The 18,915-nt window shown below is 39.5% G+C and overlaps 1 protein-coding gene across 4 annotated transcripts in view; it reads right to left on the bottom strand.

Annotated features, from left to right (window-relative positions):
* The window catches only part of LOC126187445 (RUN and FYVE domain-containing protein 2), a 154,550-nt gene that overhangs the window by 26,928 nt on the left and 108,707 nt on the right, over window positions 1-18,915 (bottom strand). For all 4 annotated transcript variants that reach the window (XM_049928529.1, XM_049928532.1, XM_049928530.1 and 1 more), the window contains one exon: window positions 18,336-18,552. In XM_049928529.1, the coding sequence (XP_049784486.1) occupies window positions 18,336-18,552 (217 nt within the window). The remainder of the gene's footprint in view (window positions 1-18,335; window positions 18,553-18,915) is intronic.

Genomic DNA, 18,915 nt, shown 5'->3' with positions numbered 1-18,915 from the left:
TCTGCACTTCAACAGATGACAACTAGAATAACTTTTCAACTGAATTCAAGAGTGTATTCAATGAAAGCTTCCCTTTCCCAACACTACAGACCGGTTCTCATAAATGTAGAGCATGGGCAACAAAAGGAATTAGTGAGTCTTGTACCATGAGCCCATTTCATTTTTATTAAAAAAGAGGCAGAAAAAGTTTTAAAAAATCCATGGGATAATTGAGGGGAAAAAAAGTGTCACAAATTGTACTGAGAAAATTTAATGAGCATAGTAATTTACCTTTGCATCAAGCAATCAGATGATCTCAGATGACTTTTTACAATTATTCTGCTGCACTGTCACCATACTTTTCACTCTCACGTATTTTACCAGGAAGTGCATTTTCATTTAACACCCATACGATATTTCTTCGTCATAATGTGATTCACAATGTCAGACATTCTGCTGTGCCCAACAGCAAAGTTTAATTTGCACAATGTGCCATACAATTTTCTCCACTGGCTATGATAAAAGTAAACTCACTTTCGGTAATGGTACAAGTAAACTCACTTTTTACATTGCTGTTAAAATTACACTTTCATTTTGGCATGATGAGACACTGAATATGAATTGATACTACCAACAGTGCAAAACATTTAACAGCAAATATTAAAGATTGTAGAGAAAATTTTACATGTGACACCACCTCGTGTATATACTTGCACAATGCACAGTAGATTGCAAATCAAACATCCGGTAGCATAATATAATTCAACCATGTGGCGTTCCCAAATAAAAAAAAAAAAGTACCAGGAAAAATAACATGAATGAACACCTTAGTTTAGCATCAGGAAGAGGGAACTGCAGTTGGAGGCAAAAGTTAAACAAAACCCAGAATTTCTTTTATGTATGACAACATAGTTAAATTAGCAAAGTGTACTGAAAACAATAGATCCATTTTCAATGCTTAAAACAAATCAAACGCTGTTTGTTCTGTTGTAAGGAGTGAATCTGGCAATGAAACACTGAGAAAATTCCCCTATGAACAAATGATAAATGTACAGCTGTTACAGATCCCGGTACCATATGTAATTACATAAATTGTAATGCAATCATGAACTGCTCACCACCAAGTACAAAGTCTAGTATGACAAAGCCTAGTACGACAGAGAGAAATTGCTCAGGTTTCAATTTTTTCCATGTTTCAATCTCTAACATTACGTAAATCATGATGTCCCTAAAAATTTTAAACTCTGTGGTCAGGATCAGGTTTCCACTAGAATTATAAAAGTAGTCTGTCATAGTACTGCACATCCACACTCAAAATGTCTTTTGCTGAGGGATGTTTCCCAGACTGAATAAAATATACTGAAATTCAGCCAATTGACAAAAAGGGCAACACGAAAAAATTCAAAATTATAGGCCTATCTCACTGTTACAACTTTTCTAAAAAGTATTTGCATGTGATCAGAAAGAAAATAACAATTCATCCCACAGCATTACTTTACGCAATCAGTATGGTTTCAGGAATGACTGCAGCACAACCCACTCAATAAATGAATTGATCATAAAAGCTAGCAGATGTTTTGATGATAGAATGTGTGTATAAGGCACCTTTTGCGATCTTATCAAAGCTTTAGATACAGTACAGCATGGCCTACCTCTTCAAAAATTGACATGTTATGGTTTTCAAGGAAAATCTTTTTACCGGACGTCACTATACTTGGAAAACAGAAAAATGGGGCACTTGTTAACAACAATCACAATAAATTTCTCTCTGGCTGGAAACACAAGGCTTCCACAAGAGTCAGTATTAGGGCCACTATTTTGATAGTGGATCAATGATGTACCATGCCAGGTTCAGTTTGATACCATCCTCTGTGTGGGGTGACACAACTGCAATAGCATGTTGTAAAAGTGATGAATACTTAATCTGTCGTATTATGCAGACACTTGGGAAAGTGGACACGAATAAAAAATAACAACCTGAAATTAAACTTTGCAAAAGCAGAAATTGTTTATTTCACCACAAAACAACCAGCACAATGTACAAGTGAAAGTTACAATGTTGACTACCCACAGACTAAAACTAGGTGAAAAAACTCCATATTATATGGGCATGGAATTTATAAATGAAGTGTGGAAGGGGAAGTATGACTGAAATCTAAAAAGTAGTCCTAGATATCTGGAAAAGAGTATCTGAAAAGTAAATGCTACAGTTATGTAGAAGATTTTTTTGAATGGTAATCACGTACAATAGTATCTGTCTAAATAAGTAACACCATATGTACTACAATCATAGCTTATACTTTATTATAACTAAGTCTGTATGAAGAATTGTCAACATATGTATTATAAACTTCAATTAAGTTTACCAGCCTGTATGTAGTGTTAGAATTGAAAAGTGCCTATGTCACAATCTCTTACTGGCTGAGGCATATTACGTGATGGTAAAAATTTGATTTGCATTATAATTGTGACTCCTATGAGTAAGAATCAGTTTTAACATTATAAGGTACACGTACACATTCACAGGGAAAGAAGTGGTGAAATGCTCACCAGTCACGCTGCTGTCTTAACCAACCGTTTTTTTCCCTACTTACAGAGATGTGTACAACTGTGCGCTCTCTCTCTCTCTAAACACACACACACACACACACACACACACACACACACACACACACACAATATTATGACACATTAAGAAATCTTCTGTGATTTACAAGAAGGTGTTGAGCAAATTTGATTTCATTTTGTGTTAATTTTACTATCTGTTAAATTTCTTCCAACAATGAGTGAGCAAAGATTACTTTACATGTTGTGCTGCACTAGCTGCATCCACAGTCTTTTATTCTTAATATTTTGTACTCTCTATATTTGACATATCTCGCACTGTAATGGTTAATTTGTAGTATGTTGGTTTGGTCACTCTTAATTTTATACTGCGATTTTATTAATTTTATTTCACAACAACTGCATTATATACTGAATATTTTTCTTTTATTGTTTGCTCTGTACCAGGCCTAGCTCTATGACAGATACGTATACTGAGGTGTCTTATTGCAGGTCGCATGGCAGTCTGTGGGCCAGTCTTTCTGTATCCATGGCATGCAGTGGGCTGGGCACTTACATGGTAGGCTACTTCTGAGGTTCACAAATTGACACTCCTCAGTAATTAGGTCTTCATTTACTTTCTTAGGAGTATGCCACACATTGAGCTGTTTGCAGTTGGTTCGTAGATTACATTAGTCTGGCAATGAGTGACTATTTGTTGATTCATCCCTATTTTTTTGGTTAGGCCTTGTCTATCCTATGTGGTACTGGTTGACTCAAAGACCTTTTTCATGCCTCACCTGCACAGGATCTCATATTCCACTTTATAAATTTGCTGGACTGTTTACATGACTTGTATATTTTCTCGTACGCAACCAAGGTATTACTGATGTTCATCTATTTGTAACTAATTTTATATAGTATCCATCTTGGTTTCCTTGTTTTTGGTGACCTCTGAAGATGGTATTTAATCCTCAAACCCTGGCTGTGAGCAATTTCATCCAAATAAGGGATTTTTCATGCACAGTTGAAGCAGATTTATTCACGATGAAAAACAAATATATAAGTTTACAAATTTTGAAGTTTCTTTACAATGAAGAGGCACTCATAACATCTACCTCTGGCCTGGAGCTTGTAGCAGAACTGCAGCTCAAGCTCAGCACAATAGCTGGCTATACACTGAATCCAGAAGGAAGATACATACTGCCCCAATTTACTTCTCACACCAATGCAAAGTTGAGTTACATAGACTAGTGTCAGTGGCACTGATAAACAGCTGTTTAAACTAACAACATAACTGCTACTCACCATATAGTGGAGATGCTGAGATGCACATATGCACAACAAAAATACTGTTAAAAAGCGAGCTTTTGGTCTACAAGTTTTTCGTCAAAAATAGACAATACACGCACACACCCACACCCACACCCAAACATGCACATGCACACATGCAGGCACATGCACAGGCACACCCACGCGTGCACGAACGTACGCGCAAGCACGCACACACGCATGCGCGCAAGCACTCACACACGCGCGCGCACACACACACACACACACACACACACACACACACACACACACACACACGCGCACGCACACACACGCACACACACACACACGCGCACACACACACACGCGCACACACACGCGCACACACGCACACACACACACACACACACACACACACACACGCACACACACACACGCGCACACACACATACTCTCTAGCTGCTGAGGCCAGACTGCGAGCAGCAGTGCACGATAGGAGAGGTAGCTGGATGGTGGAGATAACAAGGAAGCTGGGGCACGGAGGGGGATGGATAGCAGGGTAGGGGAGGGGTGTGGTAAAGTGGTGCTTGTGGGAGTGCACAGGGATGAGGTGGAGATAGATGGAGGATTGGGAGAGTGCAGAGTAGTGGAAAAGAAGTGGGTATGTTGGTGGAATAGAGGGCTGTGTAGTGCTGGAAAGGGAACAGGAAAGGGGCTAGATGGGTAAAGACAATGACTAATGAAGGTTGAGGCCAGGAGGGTTATAGGAACATAGAATATATAGCAGGTAGAGTTCGCATTTGTGCAATTTGGGAAAGCTGATGTTGGTGGGAAGGATCTAGATGACACAGACTGTGAAGCAGTCATTGAACGTCATGTTGGGCAACATGTTCAGCAATGGGGTGGTCCAATTGTTTCTTGGCCACAGTTTATCAGTGGCCATTCATGTGGACAGACAGATTATTGGTTGTCATGCCCATGTAGAGTGCAGCACAGTGGTTGTAGCTTAGCTTGTAGATCACATGACTGGTTTCACAGGTACCCCTGCCTTTGATGGTATAGATAATGCTTATAACCAGACTGGAGTAGGTGGCGGTTGGAGAATGTATGAAACAGGTCATGCATCTAGGTCTATTCCAGGGATATGAGCCATGAGGCCAGAATTTCCCATTGTGTCTGGTTACTGTGCACCCACTGAGACAATCTCTGCTCTCTTAGACCAATACCCTCACCCATTACCAGAAACCTACCCTCTTATATAAATGATACCAACCATTTCTTCCACCAACTCTCCACAGTTCCTGGTCCTTTACCACATGGTACCCTGCATGCCACCTCCCTTTACACTAACATCCCTGATGACCATAACCTTACCACTATTGAACACTGCCTTTCCCAATGCCCAACGAATTCCAAACTTACAACCTCCTTCCTAGTCACCATGACCAACTATATCCTCAATCAAAATTACTTTTCCTCTGCAGGCATTACATACAAACAAATCTAGGGTACGGCTATGGGCACCTGCATGACACCATCCTATGCCAGCCAATTTATTCATGAGCAATCTATGGGAACGCTTCCTACAATCCCAGAATCCCAAACCCCTCACCTGGTTCAGTGTCACTGATGACCTCTTTGTGAGCTGGACTGAAGGTAAGGACACCTTAGCCACATTCCTCCAGAACCTCAACATCTTGTCTCCCATTCACTTAACCTGGTCCTACTCTACCCAACAAACCACATTCCTTGATGTTGGCCTCCACATCAAAAATGGCTATGTCAGTACCTCCATCTAAACACCATCAATACCTCCACTTTGACAGCTGCACCCACTCCACACCAAAAAGTCTCTTCCATACATCCCAGCCACCTGTGGCCGTCACATCTGCAGATGAGTGGTCCCTCACAAAATATACTGAGAGTCTCAATGAGGCCTTTACTGATAGTAAACATTGTACAAAAACAGATCTACTGTGCCTTATCTCTCCAGTCACTCACCACCTCCCAAAGTCCCACCGTCCTGCCACAGAGGAGCATTCCCCTCATGACTCAGTACCACCCAGGACTGGAGCAAGTTCTCCACCAGGGTTTTGAGTACCTCTTCTCGTGCTCTGAAATGAGGAATGTCTTACCCACTATCCTTCCCACCCCTCCCACAGTCGTATTCCACTGCTCAATAAACCTACACAATATCCTCCCATCCCTGCACAATCCCTGCTCCAAACTCCTGCCTTATAGGTCATATCCCTGTAATATGATCTAGATGCAAGATCTGTCCCACACATCCTCCCACCACAACCTACTCCAGTCTGGTCACAAGCATCACCTACCCCATCAAAGGCAGAGCTACCTGAGAAACCAGTCATGTGATCTACAAGCTAAGCTGCAACCACAGTGCTGCATTCTACATGGCTGGCAACCAAAAAGCTGTCTGTCCGCATGAAAGGTCACCGACAAATTGTGGCCAAGAAACAGCTGGACCACCTCATTGCTGAGCATGCCGCTCAACACATGCTGTGTATATATAAAGAAAGATGATGAGACTTACCAAACAAAAGTGCTGGCAGGTCGATAGACACACAAACAAACACAAACATACACACAAAATTCTAGCTTTCGCAACCAACGGTTGCCTCGTCAGGAAAGAGGGAAGGAGAGGGAAAGACAAAAGGATTTGGGTTTTAAGGGAGAGGGTAAGGAGTCATTCCAATCCCGGGAGCGGAAAGTCTGCTTGTGTCTGTGTATATGCGGATGGATATGTGTGTGTGTGCGCGAGTGTATACCTGTCCTTTTTTCCCCCTAAGGTAAGTCTTTCCGCTCCCGGGATTGGAATGACTCCTTACCCTCCCCCTTAAAACCCAAATCCTTTTGTTTTTCCCTCTCCTTCCCTCTTTCCTGACGAGGCAACCGTTGGTTGCGAAAGCTAGAATTTTGTGTGTATGTTTGTGTGTCTATCGACCTGCCAGCGCTTTTGTTTAGTAAGTCTCATCATTTTTCTATATATATATATATATATATATATATATATATATATATATATATACTTAAAAACAAAGATGATGTGACTTACCAAATGAAAGTGCTGGCAGGTCGACAGACACACAAACGAACACAAACATACACACAAAATTCAAGCTTTCGCAACAAACTGTTGCCTCATCAGGAAAGAGGGAAGGAGAGGGAAAGACGAAAGGATGTGGGTTTTAAGGGAGAGGGTAAGGAGTCATTCCAGTCCCGGGAGCGGAAAGACTTACCTTAGGGGGAAAAAAGGACGGGTATACACTCGCGCGCACACACACACACACACATATCAATCCACACATATACAGACACAAGCAGACATGTTTCCTTCTATTATAACCATATCATATATATATATATATATATATATATATATATATATATATATATATATATATATATATATATATATATATATGCCCTTTTAGGGTTCTGTACCTCAATTGGTAAAAATGAAACCCCTATAGGATTGCTTTGTTGTTTATCTATCTGTCTGTTCAATAGTTAAGAGTTCACTTTCTCATAAATAGGCAGACACATCAGGTTAAAATTTATGTCACATACTAAGGTCTATGGTGCCTTACCACCACAACACATTTAAGCTTATAAGTAAGTGCTTTCAAAAGATATGACAATTTATGTCACATATTTTGATACTTGCAAACTCACTCATGAAAACCTATTACAGTAAAACCTTTACAGTACTAGCAAAGGAAAAAATTCAAAAATTGTAAATTGGAATTATATCACATAAAACACATCTCCCTGCCACTAAAACTTACACTACTTTCATCAGCTGCCAAAAGCATAATGTTTTAGTAGATAAATAAAAATATTGTATTAAATCTTCTCTCTCTAGATACATAATCCACTGCTCACTTATTTTTGTATGTTTGGGTTAGTCTCAGAAATTATTGTAGAGTTCCCAGGACTAATATCTTGCCTATATCAATGTCAATAAAAAGGGAAAAATTGTTGAGATCTTGATTGCTAGGGTGGATGAGCTATCTATACACATATTTCAGAACCCTCACAGCACATGAAACATACTCGCACTTACCTATGACAGGTAATGACAGTGGCACGTAAAGTGCCCTCTGCCACACACCGTTGGGTGGCTTGCGGAGTATAAATGTAGATGTAGATATTATTTTCAAAGGTAAGTCGTGGACTCAGTATTGCCTTAAGTGAATTTCTGCATTTCTCTGGTACCCAAACTCATATTCCCCCAACTCGACTTCTACCAGTATCTCCATTCTTCGTAAATAGTTTGCATTAGTCTTTTGTAATCACGAGTCATTAAACTGAAAGTACTTATTTTGCTTACCACATGGAACAGTTTATGTATGACTATCCCAAAGTTCATAATAATTCTGATGGAATGTTGTCTAGTTCATGTGCCCTGTTTCAACTAACAGATGTTTCAGTGCCCTGTCAAATCTACCGCACAGTTCAATCTCCTTTCTAATCTTCACCTATTTCATCATCACTTTGCTTAATGCTATTTAGAAGTTCCTTCTTGATACAGCCCTTCTATATATTCCTACCATCTTCAGTCTTCATGTCTTTGCTTAGTATGGCCTTGCCATCTGCTTTTGTTTCCTCTGGAGGTTTCTTTAATTTTTGTAAATGCAGCATCTATCTTTCTCATAATCACTGATGATTCTAAAGCTTTGTATTTCTCCTTTAGCCCTACTGTTTTGCGATTTTACATTTTTTCAGTCTCATTTTTTAGATGTCTGTATTCTTTTTTCCTGCTTTACTTCCTGTTTTTTCTCCTTTTGCCAATTAAATTCAATATCATATGTGTTATTTTAGGGCTTCTACTGGCCTTATATTCTTGCCTAGTTGTCCCTCTGCTGCCTCCATTATTCAATCTCTGACAGCTACCCATTGGTCTTCCACTGCATTCCTTTCCATTCTTTCTGTCAATTGTTTCTTAAGGCTCCCTTCAGAACTGAATCTATGGTTATTTCAATTTATAGAAGTTCCAACTCCCTAATTTACTAAATTTCTGGTATTTATTCAATTGTAATCTGCAGTTAACAACAAAGCAATTACAGTTACTGCCTGAATCTGCTCCTGGACATGTTTTATGGTTTAAAATTTGGATTTGAAATGCCTGCCTTGCCATTATACAACCTACTTAAAACCTTTGGCTATCTCAGTTGCTATTCCATGTGTTCTGCCTCACCCAAGGATTTATGATGAAAGCTAGCAAAGTTTTAATTCTCTGTCACATGAACCATGTGACAATGTCCCAGCTATTTGGTGAGTAGTCTCATTTCCTCCTAAATTATCCACAGCACCAACCCCATGTCAGACATAGAAGCTACATCCCAATCCTCCTCAGCAGTTCTCACTCGGAGGTCCAAATGGGGGTCTATTTTACCAAAGAACGTTCATGTACTCAGGAAATGTAGCACGTTAAGTTTCTCCTTGCACATTTGTTTGCAATACCACCAATGGATGGCCATGGTCCCTGTTGTTACAAGACCAGGTCAATCACCCAGACTGTTGCCCCTGCAATTACTGAAAATGCTGATGCCCCTCTTTAGGAATCATATGTTAGTCTGGGCCACCCACAGAAACCTCTCAAATGTGGTTGCAGCTATGCTATGGTTACGTGTATTGTTGAGGCATGCTACTAATTATTTTCTACGACTACAGAACATCTAAATATATCATTTATCTCTCAGTAGTATCATGGGACTGGTTAGATTGCAGTACCAGGATATTAGCTGATTAAAAGAGGCAACAAGCAAAGGTTCATCAAACTGAAAAATATGACCAACTGAAGCTCTCAAACACTGTAAAAAGATACATCATGTTTAATCTCATGGAAAATACTCTGGACAATGAAGTGCTCTCAGAGTCAGAGAAGGGGCCAAGCACTACAGTGATGCTGTTTAAGAAATTAGGGTGGTTACCTGCCAGTCTGGTTCATTCTCCAGGAAGAAATGTTGTCAAGTTCGTAAGGATATCATCATTTTATATGCAACACACAGAAAGGCACTATCATTCCCTCACACACCAAATGTAGGGGCATATTATTTGATGATTCTGCATACCACCGATTAAATAACAATCTGGCTGGGAGGATTCAGAGAAAGACCTAGGCCCTCCTCAAGAGGAATCTAGTTTAACCCATTGCCAGTAAGAGTTTGTATCAGCAGACTGCTTTTCCAGTAAGACAACAATGGCATATAGAAGATCCATAAGGATGGGGTTCCTCTTTGCCCCACTGTAAGAACAACATAGTACTCAATTATTTTGTAGCTAAATCTCTAAAATCAAACAAAATAACTGTCCAGGAGAAAATTATGATACAGCTGTGGTCTCAAAAATTGGTGGAAATGTACTACAGTGGTGTTTCTCGTATCACATACGGAAGTCACAGTGAACATCCGCAAGGTATGTTTGGAGATATTCTCAATTAATTTATGTCTTTCCACTTTGTGTATTTCAGTTGTCATGCAGTTGCAGTTTGAAATCGTGGGAACTGTGTGTAGCTTAATAAGATGGGATGAGGAAGTTTAGGCGTGAGCGATTAGTGGGTTAATAGAGAGTCCAAAGATTAAGTGTTTTGTATCACGTCAGCCATACGATTCTTTTCAGGTGTGTAATACATTTTGATCTATTGCCAATGCCTTGAAATGCAGCCTCAAGTCAGTAATACACTGTGGTGTTTAAACTGTCTTTTGAGATACAGGTATGCTATGGTTACTTATTCACAAAAGATTTAACTAACACCTACAAAAATTTCAAATGTGATTTTACTATCACACGTCAATATTATGTCACATATGCTTTTTAGAGTTGAGATCATCATTATAATCATCATGAACAGTTTTCAAGAAATTGGTGGATCGGTTTCTTCTATCCTCCAGCCAACACTCTGCCACCAACCTGTTCCAGTCCTTTCCTTTTCTCCAAATATGATCTTTTGCTTTTATGCCTCAATTCATCCATTCTGTCATATGTTCTCTAAAATGTCAATATCACTTAAATCCATTGAGTCCATCACATCCTTCAAGGCAAGTCCTTTCCGATTTCCCTCAGCTCTTATCTGTCCAACCTTGTTACTCTCCTCTCTGCTACAGTGAAATTTCATTTCACATGCCTGTATCTGGCTTTAATAACTTTTCTTCACAGTCCAGGTTTCAAAAGCAAAGGTTAGGACATGCCCATAGTAAAATCAATATACAATATTATTCTCTCTACCTTTATCCCCCACCAAGCTCCCGAAACTTCTCAGAAATTTGACTGCTTGCCCCCCCCCCCCCCCCCCCTCTCTCAATGGCTTCCTCTTTTTTCAATTTGTTTTCAGTACACTTCCAAAAGATTTCAGGTTGTCACCATTTTCTGGTTGTACTCCTGCCAGGAAGAGTCTTTGAGCAGTCTTCTCCCTCTTCCTGGTTATAATCAAGAATTCACTATTCATCGTATTTAATTTTGTACCCTACAATACCAACCCCTCTGCCAATGCACCTAATGGCAGCTGAACTTTATCTTTCTTATTACTTCAGATTACTACGTCATCACAGCAAAGGCTGTTACCTTATCATTATTATCTTCAGCTTTTCCTGGCATCTTACGCATTATATCATTCATGACTGTTTTAAACCCCTTCTCTGCTGTATCCAATCAACTGCCTCACCTCCAATTTTAGTGTACCTTTTATTTCCATGTTACATTTCTATCACCATGTCAACTGTATCTTTTTGTAGACCTGGAGTCTCTTTATTGCTTCCCGTACCTTACTGTCACACACACTGTCGTATGCTTTCCCTACATTCCAGAAGACCACCTTACCTTTACAGATAATGTGCCTCTTGCAGATGCCTTACAGCAAACAAAGTATGTTGTTGTTGACCTCAGCCTAAGCCAAGCTTTAGCACAAGGTGTACAACTTTGCTTCCACCATTTGCCGATTGATGGCGACAACAGTAAGTAGTGATCGAAAGAAACGGATCGCAGATGTCAGGCAATTAGCTTGGACCTCGGTAAACATAACCTCATTCAAACATTAGTTGATTTGCGTCTGCATCATAAAGTTGTTCTTGATTGAAAATGTCAGTTTACGAGCCTAATTCTCGTCATTTGTGGGAGGTGTTACTGTTTTGTTTCAATATGAAGAAAACAGTGGCAGAGTCTCATCAAATGCTCTCAAGTACATATGGTAAGGACGCTACTAGTGAAAGAACATATCGCGAGTGGTTTCAATGCTTCAAGAACAGTGATTTTAATGTTGTAGACTGGCATAGTGGTGGAAGAGAGAATGTTTTCAAAGATGGAGAATCGGAGACAATTCTGAGTGAAGACTCGCGTCAAACTCAGAAGAATTGGCACCATTGATGGGAATGACACAGCAAGCCATTTCAGAATGTCTCAAGGCTATGGGCATGATTCAGAAAGAAGGAACTTGGGTCCCGTGTGAGCTGAAACCAAGAGACGTTGGACAGTGTTTGTGTGTTTTCGAACAGTCGCTTCAGAGGCAAAAACGGAAGCGATTTCTGCATTGCACTATGATCGGGGATGAAAAATTGGTTCATTACGATAACTCAAAAAATCATGTGGATACCTTGATCATGCTTCCACGTTGGCAGCCAAACCTAATATTCACGGCTCCAAGATCATGCTCTGCATTTGGTGGGACCAGCTCAGCGTCATGTTCTATGAGGTGTTAAAACCAAGTGAAACAATCACAGGTGCTCATTATTGAATGTAATTAACGCGTTTGAACAGTGCATCAAAAGACAAATGGCTGAAATACAGCGAGAAGCACAGTAAAGTGCTTTTTCAGCATGACAACACTCGACCCCACGTTGCAAAAAGAGGTCAAAACATACTTGGAAACATTAAAATGGGAAGTCCTACCCCACCCGCCGTATTCTCCAGACATTGCTCCCTCTGACTATCACCTGTTTAGATCAACGGTGCATGGCCTGGCTGACTGACACTTCAAATCTCATGAAGAAAATATGAACAATTTTTTCGATGCAGGATTTGTACACTGCCAGAAAGATGGGAGAAAGTAGTGGCCAGTGAGGAAAATACTCTGAATGATACATGTGTAACCAGTTTGTTTCATAAAAGCCTCAAATGTTGGGGAAAAAAATGGTGGAAGCCAAGTTGTACACCTTGTAGCTTCTTCATTTTCTTCTCAGTTTGATCTCTTTTTCTCTTCCCTAAAATTTTCTCAAACAGTGGCACAGTAGGGGCACTCCTCTATACTTAAATTCTCTCTCATTTCGTATCTAGAAGACAATGATGATCATTGCTTTTCTCTAGTCTTCTATAGTTGACTTTCCCCTGTAACCTACCCTCCTCATGCGCTATAGTTCCCACTTCTCTTCAACTCCAGCTGCTGTCACCATTTCTGCTGACACCTCATCTATATGTGCTATCTACCTTTCCTCATTTTGTACTGTCTATTGTTCACTATACCCTCAGGGAATCACACCTAGTGATACGTGGCTGGCGACCATGGGGCCCCGAGCTGAGTCCTGGCATTGCTTCCACTTACTTATGCCAGGCTCCTCACTTTTATCTTTCCTATCTGGCCAACCTTGGCCAGCTCTTGTTCTTTTCCGACCCTGATGCTATTAGATTTTGAGGGCTAGGGGTCTTTCATTTTCCAACCTATACTTCTCATGCAGCGTCTGACCCGGAGCGGGCGGCTGCAAAAGGCGTCTGTATCCCATGTTAGGGGCGGCCTCCAGAACTGCGGAAGGCAACGGAATACCACCGCAGATTATCTTCCCTGCATAATGCAGTCTCCATTTTATGCACAAAAAATGGCTTCCTCTTATGTTAAATCAGTGTCCGGAGGTAAAATAGTCCCCCATTCGGATCTCCGAGGGGGACAACTTGAAAGGAGGCAAAAAATCAAAACGAGAATTGGTACCTGGAATGTCAGAACTCTGCTACAAGCAGGAAAACTAGAAAACCTTAAAAGAGAGATGGAAAAGAATCATATGGACCTCGTAGGAGTTGCTGAGGTAAGATGGAATGGACATGGAGAGTTGCAGTCAGATGAATATGTATTCTATTACTCAGGAGGAGAAGTAAAAGGAATTAATGGAGTAGGAATGATTATGACAAAGGAATTGGCTAAATGTGTGGAATATGTAGACTATGCAAATGACCGGGTTATTGGTGTAAGGCTGAAAGGAGCACAAAAAGATTTACTGATTGTCCAGGTGTATATGCCAACTTCAGAACATGATGACCAAACTGTAGAGGAAATGTACAATGTAATAGAGAGAATAATGGACAAAAATAAAAAATGCTGCAAAATAGTAATGGTAGACTGGAACGCCATTGTGGGAGAAGGGAAAGAGGGAAACATAGTAGGCAGTCATGGTCTTGGGAAGAAAAACGACAGAGGTGAATGGTTAATTGACTTCTGCAGGGAAAGGTAGCTGATGGCGGCAAACACATGGTTCAAGAACCATAAGAGGAGGCTCTACACTTGGAAATCACCAGGGGATAAATACAGAAACCAAATCGATTTTATACTGGTAGAAGAAAGATACAGGAATGGAATCAAGAATGTGCACACATTATCAGGTGCAGATATTAATAGCGACCACAACTTACTTGTGGCAGAAATAGAAATAAGAATGAAAAAACTGAAAAAGGCGACAATGGTGAAGAAGTGGGATCTAGAGAAGATAAGGTCCAACAAAGAACAAATTACAGAAATGCTGTCTCGGGACTTTCTAAACACATTACGAGACAAAGAAGCACCTGATAATGCCAACGAGTACTGGAATATGCTGAAAGAAGGAATCATTAAAGCAGGACAGCAAAATATAGGATATGTCAAAGGGAAAAGGTAAAAAAAAACATGGGTCACACAAGAAATGATTTCCAAGATGGAGGAGAGAAGAAAATTGAAAAACAAGAACACTGAAGATGCAAGAAAGACATACCGAAGGTTAAATAATGAACTGCGAAGAGAAACAGAGCAGGCTAGGAAAAAATGGCTAAAAGAGGAATGTGATGAAATTGAAGAACTGGACAGGAAGGGAAGATACGACTTACTATACAACAGAGTAAAGACTATGACATGGGAACAAAACAGAGCAGGAAGTGCTACTATGGAAATTTTGAGTAAAGACAAAGAGGTAGTGTACAAAGATCGTGACGATGTCCTCCAGAGATGGGAAGAATATATAAAAGAGCTATATGACACAAATAGCAAACCAGAAACTCTGGAACTTGAATCACACAACAGTGTAAGTAATGCAGAGAAAGGACCGAACATCATAATGGAAGAAGTAAAGGCTGCCATTGCTGCAATGAAAAATGGCAAAGCAGTAGGTACAGATACAATACCGGGAGAAATACTAAAATGCTTGAACCACAATGGAATAAGAGAAATATTGAGGTTATGTAATAAAATATATGACAGTGGTGAATGGCCTGAGGACTTTTTGACAACAGTAATGATTCCATTACCGAAAAAACAAGGAACCAAGAAATGCAGCAAGCACACGACAATCAGGCTCATTTCACATGCAGCCAAAGTGATGTTAAGAATAATTAATAAAAGACTTGAAAAAGTAATAGAGGAGAATCTTGGCGAGGAGCAGTTTGGCTTTAGACGGAATACGGGCACCAGAGATGCAATAGGGCTCCTGCGAATCTTGGGAGAAAGGTTTATTGAAAAAGGAAGAGACCTATATATGTGCTTCATCGATTTAGAAAAGGCATTTGACAATGTGGTTTGGGACAAGCTGGCGACTATTATGAGGGAAAAGAGAGTGGACTGGAAAACCAGAAGACTTATAAACTCATTATACTTTAATCAAAAAGTTTCAGTTAAAGTGAGAGGAGAAAGTACAAACTGGATCAGACTAGGGAAAGGAGTAAGACAAGGATGCTGTTTATCACCTACTCTTTTCAACCTGTACTTAGAAAATATGATTGACCAATGCTCATTAGATGACAAAGGAGTAGAAATTGGAGGAAGAAGAGTAGGGTGCTTGAGATTTGCTGATGGCATGGTCCTTCTAGCCACAGCGGAAAAAGAATTACAGGATTTGGTGGACACCATTCGAACTAACGGAAAAAAATATGGAATGAAAATTAACACAAATAAAACAAAAGTATTGGCAATAGGAGGAAATAAGGAAATAAAAATTGTGCTGAATGGAGAAACACTAGAACAGGTGCAAAATTTCAAGTATCTTGGAAGCAGGATAGACACCGACTGGAAGTGCACCACAGAAATTAAAACAAGGATAGCAATGGCAAAAGAGGCGTTTTATAAGAAAAGGAGAATCTTCTGCAGCGGTCTGGACAGAGAACTCAGAAAGAGACTCTTAAAATGTCTTGTATGGAGTGTTCTTCTATATGGCACTGAAACATGGACTATGAGGAAAAAAGACAGAGAAAGGCTGTAGGCTTTTGAGATCTGGACATGGCGGAAGATGGAAAGAATAAGTTGGATGGACAGAGTAAAAAATGAAGAGGTACTGAGAAGAGTGGGAGAGAAAAGAAGTTACTAGATGTAATAAAGAGAAGAAAAAAAATTGGATTGGGCATATATTAAGAAAGAATGACGGACTGATGAAAACAGTTTTAGAAGGTTATGTAGAAGGGAAAAGGAAGCGAGGAAGGAAGAGATTCCAGATACTAGATGACATGATGGACGGTACAACATACAGCAGCCTTAAGAAGGAAGCAATGGATCGCAGAAAATGGAGAGGCAAAGGACCTGCTAATGTAGCAGATAACTGCTGATGATGATTGTTCACTATGCTTTTACCCAAGGCAAATTCTTTCCAGTTTCTTCTCCCTGGTTGTCATCTATCTCTTCAATGGGCCTCTCCCTCCTCAGCTATCCAATTTATGTTCTTGTCTTCTTACACCATATGTATGCATTTTTCCATATATTTCTTCCTCTCCTTTGCTAGTATAAGCCTGGCTTACTTCTTGTTGGTACTGTATTCATCAACTGTATCTTGTGTCTTTTGCTCAAACTATATCAGCTGTGCTGATTCAATTGTGAGTTATTGTCTCTGCCATTATTATACAATTCAAGAACATAGTGATTTAAAATACTTATCTTTGATTTCTATGTCACAAAAATTCATTAACTTATAAGAAATGTTTTGCCAACTTTTAAGTTCACAAGCTGCTAACATATGCTACACGGTTTGGAATTTCTATGTATCTGAGGGAACTGAAGGGTCTGTGAAATATATTATTTTATATTACTTATATTATTTTATATACTCACTATATTGTGAAACATGTTTAAATGCATGTTCATGGGTAATTTTATTTTTTTCCCTTATCCTCATTCTAACATCAATAACAGAAGCAATGTAAGCTCCCGTATCCTCCACTCGCCAACTATCGGATGATCATAGGCACTGGTGAAACCACTGATCATACAATAAAAGCTCCACGATGGAATAACAACCATATGATAAGGATAGAGGGGACACTGAGTCACAGACAGGCACAATGAAGAAGCCTGCTGCACTTTTAAGCTTTTCGACAAAAAAGCCCTTCTTCCAAAAAAACAACCACAGACAGATTCACACTAGCACAGCTCATACACACAGGGCCATGTCTCTGGGTTGGTTGGCTGGTTGGTTAATTTTGGGGATGGGAACTAACAGCAAGGTCATCAATCCCATCGGGTTGAGGAAGGATTTAGAGGGAAGTTACCTGGGCCCTTTCAAAGGAATCAGCCCCGAATTTGCCTGAAGAGATTTAGGAAAATCACAGAAAACCTAAATCAGGATGGCCAGATTCGGGTATGAACCTTCATCCCCCGAATGTGAGGCCAGTGTACTAACCACCGTGCCACTTCGCTCGGTCTGTCTCCGGGGGCTTGCGCCCACGAAACCAGAGATGGTGGCCATGTGTGTAGAGCTGTGCTTTGTGTGTGTGTTTTCTATTCAGAAAGAAGGGTGACAGGCTTTATTTGTTCAAAAGCATAAATGTGTAGCCGTCTTTTTCACTGTGACTGTCTTGGACTCAATACTTCCTCTATGTGATGAGCAAGAACTTGCCCTTTTCATTTTGTCATCATACAACAAATAATTTTTTTAAGTTACAGTTGTAATTACTAGGGTTTTCACGAGATTACTTGAAAAGAAATGGGAACTGGATTTACTATCATGCTAAATAGAAAGATTGATGTGACAGAAAAATAAAAATAAATTTTGATCTAATAAAAACAACTCGGAAACACTCATCTATCTGTGTACTTTGAATGAATTTAAAATTTTACACCATTATTTGAAACTTTTTGGTAAGAAAAAATAATATCTACAACAAAAATGAAAAACACATTATTCTAAGAGATTGTTGTTGTTTGTAAATTTGTTGTATTCAACCATAAGATTACCAGTGTCTTTGCTTTAAAAGGTAACCTCAAGATAATAAGTGAAACCATAGAAATGAGAACAGAAACTCTCAGCTGAAATACTAATAAGTATTTTAAAAAAAAAGATCTGAGTGAAGTGAGAAATGTAATTAATACTTACAGAAGCAACAGCTCTCAGCTGTGCAAGTTCCTGATTCAATTGCGAGATCTTATCTCTGTCCTTAACCATAGTTTCTTGAAGAGATGTTCGCCATTCCCTTTCAATTTTTAGATCTCCTTCAACACTCATTGTCTTAACGTCCTTCTCCATTAGCTGCTGTCCCAGTTTACGCAGGGATTCTTCAGCACTGTTTTTCTCTTGTTCAGTCCTCTTCATGCTGTCATAAGCCAATAAAGCCATTTTGGAATAGGGGCATAACACAGGATAAATTAGGAACAGGGTTCTCAAAATAAAATAAAAAATTACTTCCAAGTAATAAAAAATTAAATTCAGAAACAAACAGGTGGTGCAGGTAATAAAAGCATACTTTGCAGTGTGATAATGGCAAACCATCAAAACAGATAAACCACAAATCAAACAGGGGATAATAAAAACAGGCATATAACTGCAGAGGAAAAATATTTTCATGCAATATATTGTTCAATAACTTCAAGTCAAAGTTTGTTGTGAATAAATATTTTATTCCTCATTAATTTTACAAGCTTAAGCATATCCTTTCTATTGTAGATAAAGATTTTTT

The sequence above is a fragment of the Schistocerca cancellata genome, chromosome 5 (assembly GCF_023864275.1).
Source record: "Schistocerca cancellata isolate TAMUIC-IGC-003103 chromosome 5, iqSchCanc2.1, whole genome shotgun sequence".
Taxonomy (NCBI): Eukaryota; Metazoa; Arthropoda; class Insecta; order Orthoptera; family Acrididae; genus Schistocerca; species Schistocerca cancellata.
Note: the sequence above shows the minus strand (reverse complement) of the source record. Positions and strands in the feature narration are given on the sequence as shown.